This window comes from Panicum virgatum, chromosome 6N, assembly GCF_016808335.1.
Source record: "Panicum virgatum strain AP13 chromosome 6N, P.virgatum_v5, whole genome shotgun sequence".
Classification (NCBI taxonomy): Eukaryota; Viridiplantae; Streptophyta; class Magnoliopsida; order Poales; family Poaceae; genus Panicum; species Panicum virgatum.
This window is the reverse complement of record NC_053150.1, coordinates 40,362,670-40,375,302: the sequence shown is the minus strand read 5'-3', so window position 1 is coordinate 40,375,302 and position 12,633 is coordinate 40,362,670. Positions and strand designations below refer to the sequence as shown.

The window sequence follows — 12,633 nt, the reverse complement described above, 5'->3', positions numbered from 1 at the left end:
GCTCATCCAGCAGCTGGACCCACATCTTATGCTCATTTCATCACATTTATTTGATGTACTGTATATGTCTTTTTTCCAAGACAAAACAGAGCAACAGCCAACAGCAATGATGTAATCAGTATGCAATGAGCAACAATACTGTATACGTCGTACTGTATCTAGCTTCTAAAATGTTTTGATACGGCTGTTCTTAATTTTGGAGTAAAATCAGCATGCCATCATACTCAGTTAAGAGCATCATAAGTCCTTAGGCGGTAAAACACAAAGAGGTATTGTGTCTACTGTCTATTATGGGGCTCAAAGAGTATGTTAATTGTACTAGGAACATACCCATTGTGAGGTAATTAAATGAGGTCCGCTCTGATCAGCTGGCTTGTTAGCCAGCCAGCCAGCAGTGTTTCTCTCTCACATCAAATCAGCATCAGCCAGCAGTCAGCCAACAGTACTTTTCTCTCTGACACCAAATCAACATCAGCTACCAGCCACAGGCAGCCGAACACAGCTTAGCTAAATTGTCCAGCAAAGTTCGCCCATGCAAACCAATTTTTTGGCACTTATTAAGCTTTTGTTTCAAACTTTCATGTCCATATGGAAGCGATGATGATGATGATAATAATAATAATAATAATAATAATTAGTGATTAGTTATATATGAGGTGTACCTTAGTCTCAGCATGCATGTTCTGCTGTGTGAGGTGAGATGGAATTGGCTGGACCATCAATTCAGCCAGCCGAAGGCAATGAGGTCTTCTCCTAGCTAATCCACAGGGATGACTGAAAGGGTCATGCATGTGAGAGCTTTACGCGCGCCCCGGCATGTCAAACTACCTAAGCCATTGGCGGGCGCGTTAGGTGCGTGTAGGTGGGCGTGTGTGGGCGCGGCCATGGCCCCCGGCCAAGCTGGGCTATAAATATCTGCCTGTGTCTGCACTGTGATCTAGCTAGCAGCTAGGGCAGCTGCTCGATCGATCTTCCTCGCCCGCCTCCTCCTGTACTCGTCAAACCCGCAAGATGCAGGGCTAGCCATTACTCCCCTCATAATCTCCCTCTCTTTCCCTCCCTCGACCATTCAGAGCCAAGCAAAGCAAGCAGGAAGATTAGGAGGAGGCAGGAGGAATATCGGAGCGGAAAGATTAGGTGGCCGGTGTGTGTGTGTGTGTGTGATGATGAAGAGGATGGTGATCCTGCGGCGGTGCCACCCGCCGCCGCCGCCGGCAGCGGCTCTCCTGGGCGGGTGCGGCGGCGGCGGCGTGCGGTACGGTGAGTGCCGGAGGAACCACGCGGCGAGCATGGGCGGGCACGCCGTGGACGGGTGCCGCGAGTTCCTGGCCGAGGGGGAGGAGGGCACCGCCGCCGCGCTCCGCTGCGCGGCGTGCGGGTGCCACCGCAGCTTCCACCGCCGCGTCGTGCGGCGCTGCTGCTGCGACGACGACGCCGCCTCGGCGGCCGGCGCCGGCTGCTCGCCGGAGTCCTCGGCGTCCAGCACTACGCCGAGGTAGAAGCAAAGATCAGATCAGCAACAATCGCATTCGCAGGTGCCAAGCCCATGCCTGCAAGGCTGCAACTCGCGCCTAGCTTCTGCTTCTTCTCCTCTGACTGCTATAGCTAGCTCGATCATGTCTCTTTCCTAGCTAAATTATTGCTATTGCCTTTTCCCCTGCAAAATTATTTGTAAGGTACCAATTCATCCCACGCTACCGTGTTTGTACAATTGTACGCCTGCTGTCCTTTTTGCATGAGATTGTTGAGTTACCATATCCATATGATGGCTTGCCGCGAGATCTACAGATGGAAGAAGCCTTGTCAGGCCAGTATGCATGAGTGATGAATTGATATCCTGTATTTCCTATCAATCTAGCTCTCTGTCCATAAAGTACATATCCTCTCCATCCTAGAAAAAACAAGTCATTCTAGGATTCAATGTTATCCTAGAAAACAAATCTTCTTACTCTATTTATTATATGCATGTGCATGTAAGAAACAATTAGTGCCAAATATAACTAATAAATAGCGGCAAGCAATAAGATCATTTTGCCAGTTTTATAAATCTATCCTAAAATTCGTAAAGTGACTTTTTTTTGGACAGAGGGGGTATATATTTACAGTTTCACAAGTTGAGTGGTGGTGTACTTTAATTAGTCCATGAATATGTACAAAGCAAGCTAATCCAATTATCTTTCTTCAAATATATTTCTTAACGAATTAGCTTCTAAATACAATTTATAAAATGATAGGGAATATATTGCCAATAGAAACAAGAGAAAAGCTCTTTCGCCAGTCGCTTTTATGACATATGCTATAGTTTAGAAAAAAAAATCTAATTTACACCATCGAACTATAAAAAACTTTAACTACAAAACTAGATATATCATAAAAGAACTAACCAACAGTTCAAACCGGCAAATTTTGCACCTTGAGTGGTTCCAAATGGTTTATTTTATAATTTTGTGATAAAACAAAAAATATTTAGGTTTTAAATCAAAATTCATAAGTAATTTATTTTAAATGAGAAAATTATGGAGAAAGTGCCAATGTTTTAAAAATGTAACCTATTTATTGGTACTCCACTTGTCAGTTATTCAGATTTATTTTTTTCTTGTTTCTATTATTGCTTTGCTTATAAATATGAAATAAGTACCACTCTTTTACAAAAATATAACCTATTTATTGACACTCCACTTGTCAGTTATTTGGATCTAATTTTTTTTCATGTTTCTATTATTTGTTTGCTTGTAATAGTATCTATTATTTTTAATAAATAAGATTCAAATAGACCACCAATAAATGTAATATATTTTTAGAAAAAATATATTACATTTTCATGTTTTCTAATTTAAAATGAATTAGTTTTTTTTGGATCTCTAGACATTGGATGAACCAAGCCGGCAAATGTTCCGAGCTAAATCTCACGAATCAAAAATTGGCAAACCCAACAAAGGTAGGGAAGTTCAGAAGCAGAATTTGATTTCTAATGCTCTCAAAAGAAATTGCCTAATTTGAGTTCATTGCAAAAGTTATGTTGGTTTTGGCTCTCAATTCATTAATTTTCACCTGCCTCAAACAGTGGCTCAAACAACCCCGGAATATTTTAGAGTTTTCTAAAAATACAAAACCATCTTTAAAAACCTCCGAAAGGGGAAAATTTATCCGGTTTTTATAATTGGATGACCTCCATTATTTGATTTTCTAGTTAAGGGTTGAAAATCAGACTATTGTGCTACTTCGACAGTGAAAATTGGATTTTAATTTTCCTATATATTATTTCCAGCCATTATTTCAAAGTAGTAGCTAGGGCGTAGAGTAACACAATACTTTAAAGCTGTAAATAAATGTGATTCGGCTGTTAATTTTTCTTAGGATATACTCCCTCCGTCCCGCAAAGAGTGTAGTTTTAGAAAATTTCAGACACATTACTCATCCAAAGAAATGACTTTGTTGCCCCTAATTACTTCCACCAATTATGATTGAAAAGCGTGTTATTTATTTGGTTTTCTGGATCTTCAATGAATGCATAAGCATTGGAACTAGAAAATTAATATCTACTAAATATTTGATTGGCTCTATGTATTTTCCTATACAATGCTTTCTTGGTACTTGATATTACTTTAATTAAATGGATCTCATACAAGCTAAAACTACACTCTTTGTGGGACAAAATTTGAATGCTAAAACTACACTCTTTGTGGGATGAAGAGAGTATTGTTCATAACGAGTGACGACAAAACCATGCTCATATTGACGAGCTTTCAAACGAGAATGCAATGGGTATGTTGGACCAAAATCACCAACACTGAATACTCTGTGAATCCTTTTCTTATACAACTATAAAAACGATGGAGGAATCAGTACTACTGTGTAGTACTCCTATGTTGCCCGGTATAAAAACCGGCAGCCAAAGTTGCTTATTAATTTGGACATGTACACAGTGTCTTGGCAATGAACCGTTCACAACATTGTTCCTAAAAAGGCACTAGTACAAGCTAGCAGCTGGAGCTGGTACGAGAACCCACTACTGTACAAAACACTCTTCAATTCAGTGCGCGGGGTCCATCCAATCTACTGATCACTGATTTTATTTGGCGCATCAATGGAGTGTCCGCCGTGATACTTGTGTGCAGCTGATGCACATGAACCCAATATAGTCCCCTCCATCCCAAAATACAAATAATCCTAGAAGTTTTAGGATAGGCCAACATGAAGATAAAATGACCATATTTGCACCTATTTGTTACCTATATTTGACAAGAGTTGTTTTTTACGTGCATATGTACTTTCTAAATAATAATGTAGGAGTAAGTAACTTGTTTTCCGAGACAAATTTTGAAACCTAGAATGATTTTTTTTCAGAACAGATGGGGCTATATAACAAATATCACACAAATAGAAGTACGTAGCAGCAGTACCACAACATGATTAATCAATTTGACATTTATGTGAAAAAGTTAGATGGCGTCCGCCTGTGTCGTGTGGGGCGTTTCTCTGCTTAATTCCATCTCGATCATGAGCCATGGCTACAATAATGCGTAGTGTCAGGTTAGAATAATTAGATCGATGGCGCGGAGGAACTACTAGGCACGCTTAACAATGAAGAACGGCGGCCGGCCTTTTTTTTGTTTTGTTTTGGAGACGACGGTGAATGATTAGAAATGATGGGAAACGAATGGATCAAGTACTGGATCGTCTTGGTACGGCATCATTTAAAGCCGCACGGCGTGCGTATGCATTACTGCTGCTGCTGCACGGCTGTACCGTACCACTTGGGCTCTCCATTTCACAAGAACTCATGCAGCCATGTGTGTACGGTGTACCGTGTAGGAGGAGCATGGGGGGACTTTTAGTTTTGGGCGTGCGAATTCGATCACAGGTTCATGTGCAAGTTCACCATGTAGGAGCAACGAACGAACAGTGCCGTAATTTTGAAGGAGAAGGAAAGTATGGGTTCCTATGCTTTCGGTGGTTCAAGCGTGTATGAAGTGTAATCGCTACTTGGCTGTCACGACTCACGAGAGAGGATATAGACACAAATTTGGCAAGTAATGTTCTTGGCAATTTTATACTTTTTTAGTTTTTTTTAAAAAAAATTGACACATGTTCATGTGCGCCCTTAGTATTAAATTTATACGAACGTGGTTTGTATTAGGGTATGAGTAGAGCTCACATGAACATATCAAATAGTAAGGCACGATGCTAAATTGGATCGTGCATGGTCTTTAAACAAGATCGCGATCATAGAATCTTCACCGAACCGTAGATCGTAGAACCGACGATTCTACTATTGATCAGAATTTCAGACGCGTTTAATCCAGATCGTACGGTAAACGGGATTTTGACGACCAGTAATAAGCCTTTTATTCTTGCTTCCGTAGACCGTAGTGCTACTTTTTCCGGGTTATGTTTCGGACTTCTCTTTCGTTGCGAAAAGGTTTGGCACTTGTACAGATTCCTATACAACCAGAACTGAACGGTAATCTCCTCTGCTGTCTCTCCACCGACCTTCGGCAATCGATCTCGACCAAAAAAATAATCCAGACATATTCACGGCCATCTTGTTTTGTTTCGCGACGTGTTCTCCGCAATACTGGTTTTGGGGTCGACCGCTCGCAACGGTCGATGCGCTCTGCCTGTGCACGTGGGATCAGCGGGCTGCGAGCTTTTCCGGTTTCACTTTTTATCTTCTCTTTTTTGCTTCTATATTTTTTGTCTCCAACTTTTTTTTATTATTTAACTTTTTTATCCTGAAATTTTATGTCAAAATATTTTTCTCCAAATTTTCTATCTCAGAAATCTTTTGCTGGATTTTTTTCTCCTAATTTTTTGCTTGTACGAAAAATTTGTACCACGACTTTTCTTTTCAAAAATTTATGGATCTCAAAATATTCTAGTCTAAATTTTATGAAATCTTTTTATTTGGGATTTTTTCTTTCAATTTTTTCTAAAAGCTTTTGTTTAGAATTGTGTCACAGTTGTCTGTTTCATTGAAGCTGGGAACAAGATGGGATGATATGAGATGACTCCGGGAATAGTGAGATCATGAGGATATAGGACTCCGGGAATAGTGGGACCGGGTACATAAACTCAATCTGCAAAAATCGAAATCGACTGCACGGAGGCCAAATAACGGGCGACCGTAAACTAGCCCCCCCCCCCCCCCCCCCCCCCCCCCCCGCGTTGTTCTCCACCGACCAGGACGCGCCCGGCCTCGCATGCAGAATGCTAGCTGCTGCGGCGACTCGGCCGTTCCGTCCTATCCAGACCTGCCGCGACCTTTGCGTTCCTCCACTGATGCGGCCGCAGTGTACCTGGATGCGTGCTGCACTGCTGCCTATTTCCTTCTTCAGATATGAACTTTTCATCGGCTCTTTTGATATGATCTTTTTTTTTATTTCAGTTCGATACTTCAATCTCGTGTTTGTTTGATCGTGCCGTTTGGAAGGGTCTAACTGATTCCCCTCTAAAATATTCCGCAGAAAAATATGTGCAAGCTTCTAAATTTTGGGGCTCATTAAGTAGAAGGCTAAAAAAATAGTCTACCTAAGGGCATGTACAATGGCAATAATTACATCGTCTATTAGCGGTTTAATCCGATTACCAAAGCGCAGTTACTGCCGAACCGGGCGATGCCGTCGTCTCACCAGACGACGGCACGGGCTCGTGCTCCGAGCGCTTGTAGACGGCTCGCCGGGCGTTGTACGGGGCGGTGGCGACCGAGCGACGGCGGGATCGATCCTCTGCTCCCGCGCAAGATTTTGGCCCAGGCGCGCGTGATTCTGGCGGCAAAACTCATCTGCGCACGCTCTTTTCCCCCTATATCCATCTGCCCCCTTCGTCAAATCCCCACCGACAAGCCCCAATCTCCAACTACGGCAAAATCAAGGGGAGCAATGGCGTCGGGGAAGGACTCGGCGGCTTCAGCTGCTACCGCGGCGCGCGAGCGGAAGGCCATTGCTGCGCGGGCGCGGGCTCTGAAGCTCGGGCTTGCGACGACGGCGGCGGCGCAGGGCGGGAAGGCCGCGAAGACAGCGGCGCGGGGGAGGAACGATGCAACACCGGCGCAGCAGCGATTGGTGGAGGATCCGCCTGAAGAGCAAAGGTTCGCCGCCCCAATCCTCTCTGCTGGCCCAAGATCGACCCCTGGGCGAAGCTTTGGCGCCACCCCAAGCCTCGCTGCTGGCACTAGATCCACTCCTGTGCAAAGCAATGGCGCCTCCCCAAGCCTCGGTGGTGGCACTGGATCCACTCCTGTGCAAAGCTTTGCCGCCGACCCAAGATCAACAGGAGGTTTCTTCTTCCCGGCCGCCTCAAGGTACAACGGCGGCATGAACTTCTCCAGCAGCCCAACCTTGATGTCGTCAACCATGGCTAGCCATCCATCACTGACTCAACCATGGATTCATGCCGATCCAAGAGAATGGTAAGGTTTCTCAGTACTTTGTTGTGAGAAATTTCGTTTAGCCTCCAAATTACAGTGTTAAATCATGGATTCTATTTGAAGTTGCATGTGGCATGTGTTATTATATGAAAATGAGTCACATAATTCATTGGATTACACCATCATGGCAGCCCCATCAAAGAAAAGTTTATGGCAAGAAAACATCACAAATTTTATTATCTTGTCAGTGTAAACCAAGTCATATCATGCCATGTATACAATAGGATAGTTGTGTTTTTTTAAGTGAGGTGTTTTCATGTAACCAGTAAGGTGTTGTCAGTGATAACCAACTCAATACCATGCTAGTTGTCAGTGAAAACCAAGTCATATCATGCCATGTATACAATAGGATAGTTGTGTTTTTTTTAAGTGAGGTGTTTTCATGTAACCAGTAAGGTGTTGTCAGTGATAACCAACTCAATACCATGCTAGTTGTCAGTGAAAACCAACTCAAACCAACTCAACCTGTGGTATTTTGTCTTAATGGATCTGTCATGCAGGGACAATGATCCAGTTCCACAAGGCGGCTTCATGAAAATGTTCGAAAACCAGTCTGAGAATTCTCACCTTGTTGGGAGAACCTCTCACGGTGCCCCACCGGTTGAAGAACTGGCACCCACAAGTGGTACGTGTCTGACAACGAAGAACTCAAGCTAGGACATTTTGTGTTGATGAATGTTTGGTATGCTGTTAGAAATGAGCCAAAATGGGTAACCTACAATGATAACCTCCGAAATGCACGCAAAAGGAAGGGATCAGACCATGTGGCTGAAGAGGATAGGGACGAAGCAGACCCTTTTGATGTCACTGTAAAACCTAGACCAATGGGTACAAAAGCAGCAAAGAAGGCAGCACATGAAGTAAAGGTGCACTCCATGTCTTCCTCAACAGAAGATGCAGATGTTACAATCCTCAAAGAAGCTCAAGCAAACAGACTAAAGGTACTAGAAGTACAGCAGAAATTATCAGCAGAGAGGTTAGAGTCATCAAAGATTGCCCATCTAGCAGCAAAGGAGCACAAAGAGGCCAAACTTGCTGAGAAGGAAGCCAAGACTCTGGAGGTTAAAGCAAAAATGATGGAGACATATAACTGTCTACTTGCAAAAGATGTTGGGCTAATGAACGCTGAGGAAAAGGATGATCATGTTGCAACACTCAAGTACTTGAAGAAGTCAATATTTCCTGATATGTACTAAGGTGAGTTTCATTTTTAGTTTCTACTTAATATGAAGAAGACACTATTTGCTAATTGGCTTTTTCTGTATGACAGCCAACACCTTCCCCAACTTTGTCATGGAGTGGGCTGCATCATAGAACCAGAGGAGCTGTACTTCATCAACCAGTTTGATGATTAGTTCAGAGCTTAGAATCAATTAGCTGTCCTTCATCTACCTGTGTGAACATGTGTTTTATTTTTATTTTGTTGCCTGCATGTGTGAACATGTGTATGGTCTGAGCGATGTCAGACTAAATTGTGCATGGTCTTTATTCTCGCTGCAGGACATTTATTGTCAAGTTTGTGCTTTTCAATTTCAGCATGCTTGTCACTTTCAGCATGCGAACAGGTTGAGCATGCGAACAGTTTCTGGATGTGAACAGATTCATTTCAGTTTCTGCATGTGAATAGTTTCTGGATGTGAACAGATTTTTTTTCAGTTTCATGATGGGCTTGTAAATGTGTATATATAGAACATGCGCATGACCCACTGGGCATTTTTTCCCCTGGAGTTGAGCCATGTCGTCTACATCTGAAGCATCAGAAGATATTGATAAAGGTAACTTTTGTTCACTGCTCAATGCATCTGTTGTTCACTGCTCAATGCAGAAAAGGTCTCTGTTCTAGTTCCTGATTCCCTATTCACTACTCTTTAGCAGGGATACAACTCGACTATGAAACATGGATCCCAGGAGATGTTTACAAGTCATGGCTGAACGATGCATCAAGCCTTATCTCCAAAAGGCATCAAGTAAACACTGTATGTGTTTGTGCTACAGATTATTGTTTTTATTGATTCAGATGTTTGCATGATCCATTGAAATAGCTCTTTAAAATGGATTTGCAGAAGTTTGATATTGTTCAGTCAACCAATTTAAATGATCTCATGAACACCCCCCCTTGCTCTATCTTATTATCCAAAGCCACTTATGCAACTATGGAGGAAATGCACTGGAGCTACTTCTCCTGAAAATTCAGGGAGTGAAGACAATGGAGAGTTCAATGAGCTTTCAGGTATATCTCTTGCAAATCAAATTTTACATACTATATAAGTTTGCAAATTAAGTGTGCATACTAAACTGCAGATGTTGAAAGCGATGGCAGTGGACACGTTGAAGAATTTGATCCTGCTGAAATTTATACAATGGAAGACTTTATGGCCGAGGAAGAAATCCTAGAGAAGTTAGAATTGAAAATCAGTGACAACATCAAAGCAAGGAATGCTGCAAATGCTTCTGGTCGTAGTCGTAGTCGCCGCCGCGGTGGGACAAGGACAGTCATACCACGAAATAGAGAGGCTGGCCATGATGATATTGTAGCAAACTACTTCTGTGAGAATCCCATATACACCGACAGGCAGTTCCGTCAAAGATTTAGAATGACAAAGCCACTCTTCCTTCGAATTGTAGCTGCTCTCGGCGATTGGTCACCGTATTTCAAGCAAAGAGTGGATGCAACAGGTAGATATGGTCTGTCACAGCTACAGAAGTGTACGGCAGCCATAAGAATGCTAGCATATGGTACCCCTGCTGACGCTCTTGATGAGGTTATCAAAATTGGCACGAGCACGACTTTGGAGTGTTTGGGGAAATTCGCTGAAGGGGTGATTGAATGTTTTGGTCCAGATTACTTGCGTCCTCCCACAACAGAAGAGCTTGAAAAGATATTGGAAGAGAATGAGTCCCGTGGTTTTCCAGGGATGATTGGAAGTATCGATTGTATGCATTGGGCATGGAAGAATTGCCCGACTGCTTGGAGAGGCATGTTTACACGAGGTGACAAAGGTGTCCCTACTATGATCCTTGAAGCAGTAGCATCGCGAAATCTTCGTATTTGGCATTTCTTTTTTGGAACAGCGGGTTCTAACAACGACATCAATGTGTTGAATAGGTCACCCCTGTTCATCGATGTTCTGAAAGGGATAGCTCCACGGGTCCATTTCACTGTTAACGGGAAGCAATATGATACTGGGTACTACCTCGCTGATAGAATATATCCAGAGTGGGCGGTCTTCGTGAAGACTATACCAGGACCTCAAACACAGAAAGATAAATTATATGCAAAGGAACAAGAATCAGTAAGGAAGGATGTTGAGTGTGCATTTGGCGTCCTGCAATCACGTTTTAATATTGTTCAACGGCCAGCACGTTTGTGGAAACGGGATGATGTTGTCAACATAATGCAAGCTTGTGTAATTCTTCACAACATGATAGTAGAAGATGAGAAGGAATTGGTTAGAGTTCCTTTGGATTTGAATGAAAATCCAAATGCATCGATTGCGTTACCACCAGAAGTCGGTACTTCTGCTGCACCTAATCCCGTATTCGCCGATGTACTAAGGAGAAATTCTGCTATTCGAGCTCGCTCAACACATGTTAAACTTAGGGAAGATTTAGTGGAGCACATATGGCAGCGCAAAGAAAATAAAGAAAATTAGTTCTCGTGGTGCAATTGAACTATATTCAAATACTATAATGTATTCTTTTTGGTGATATAAATATACTAGATTCTTACGGGCACAAGTGATTTATTTGCATGTGATTTATTTGCATGCACAAATGATTCTTTCATGTGTGCCACAAAACAATACACAAAGATCCACTCCACATGTTTGATCACCATGTTTCATGAGTCTAGGCATATATTAAATAGTTTGCAGACAGCCACATAGACACACCATTATATATGTTGTCTGTTTTGTTGTCTGCGTGCGGTATTCTAGACACATACAGACGACAGCCGTCTAACCATTGTGCTTGCCCTAAGAGCGTCTCCAGCAGTTTGGCAAATCGAGTTGCTATCTTTGATTTTTGGCAAAAACGTTAAAAATACTCCTCCAACAGTTTGGCAAAAGACTTGGCAATTTTTGGCAATTTAGGAAAAACCAGCCTCCAGCGCGTAAATATACGCGCGCGGCGCGCGGTTGGCATCGTGGTTTCTAATCAGGTGGGAGAGTGAAAAAAGAAATAAATAACAGAGAAGAGTTCATGATTTAAGTTTTCAGGAGGTGGAAGGACATAAATATAATTTTGTTTCTCTCTAAGGGTTCCTGATGTAAGTTAGATCTGAATTTGGCAAGTGAATTATGCCAAACTGTTGGAGATAAACTCTTTTTTTACTTGGCATATCTTTTTAGAAATTGACAAAACACAAGATATGCCAAGTAAAATATGGCAAACTCTTAGAGATGCTCTAATCAAATGCCAAAAGTTTGGTAAAAAAATTATTATATTTTAACATGCTGATATGTCGGCCTTACGGTGAGCTCAGTCCACACGTGCGGACAGTGGCACAACGGCACGTAGTAGTCGACAGCGTACCAAAATGTAGGCGCGATTGGAAACGTTGGCCGCCAGGCCGAGACCCGTCTTCTTCTGGAAGAGGCCCACGCGTAGGTTCGCAAGAGGCGGTCCGACCCAAATCAGAAAACCCACCCTCTCCTCGAAAAAAAGTAGAGACACAACCCGGCCCATTGGAAAGGAGGGGCCTCCACCAGGCCTGCTCTGGTCTAGCGGTTTTTTCTTTTTTATATTTAAAAAAATTAAAATTTCAAAAATATATGTCGGTTTTGGAAAATTTCAAAAATATACCCCGGTCACCCTATGGGGGCGACAGCGCTCAAATGTAATTTTTTTTCTTCAAATTTGCAATGAAGTCCCTGGAGAAAAAAAAGAGGGGGCCTGTCGCCCGTTGGGGGGCGACAGGCCCCTGTCGCCCACCCCAGGGGCGACAGGCCCCTGTCGCCCGTTGGGGGGGCGACAGGGTCCTGTGTGGCCAACAAAGCCTATTGAATTTCATAAAATTCCTCCAGCGTCCGAAGATTTATTGTGATATATTTGCAGAAGGATTTGGAAATCGAGTTCGAATTATCATGAAATTTACGGAAGGTGTCGGATGTCAATTTTGGTGGGCGATGCGGCCTCTAAAGGATGACACTAGAGAAACTACTTTTCATGTGATTTCGAACTATAAACTTTTTTGTCAGCGC

At 42.8% G+C, this 12,633-nt stretch overlaps 2 protein-coding genes and 1 long non-coding RNA gene across 3 annotated transcripts; all 3 read left to right on the top strand.

Moving 5' to 3' along the window:
• The first annotated feature begins 858 nt into the window (after positions 1 to 858).
• LOC120679299 (mini zinc finger protein 4-like) lies at positions 859 to 1,988 on the top strand. The gene has a single exon (XM_039960853.1). The coding sequence runs from the start codon at positions 1,164 to 1,166 to the stop codon at positions 1,497 to 1,499; it is 336 nt and encodes a 111-aa protein (XP_039816787.1). The 5' UTR covers positions 859 to 1,163; the 3' UTR covers positions 1,500 to 1,988.
• A 6,062-nt stretch (positions 1,989 to 8,050) lies between these two features.
• Positions 8,051 to 8,906, top strand: LOC120677400. The gene is made up of 2 exons (XR_005676307.1): positions 8,051 to 8,626; positions 8,700 to 8,906. It is a non-coding gene; the product is annotated as an uncharacterized LOC120677400 (long non-coding RNA).
• A 510-nt stretch (positions 8,907 to 9,416) lies between these two features.
• Positions 9,417 to 11,097, top strand: LOC120679260. The gene is made up of 2 exons (XM_039960805.1): positions 9,417 to 9,659; positions 9,731 to 11,097. Exons 1-2 carry the CDS (start codon positions 9,575 to 9,577, stop codon positions 11,080 to 11,082), a joined length of 1,437 nt encoding a protein of 478 aa, XP_039816739.1. The 5' UTR covers positions 9,417 to 9,574; the 3' UTR covers positions 11,083 to 11,097.
• Positions 11,098 to 12,633: the final 1,536 nt, after the last annotated feature.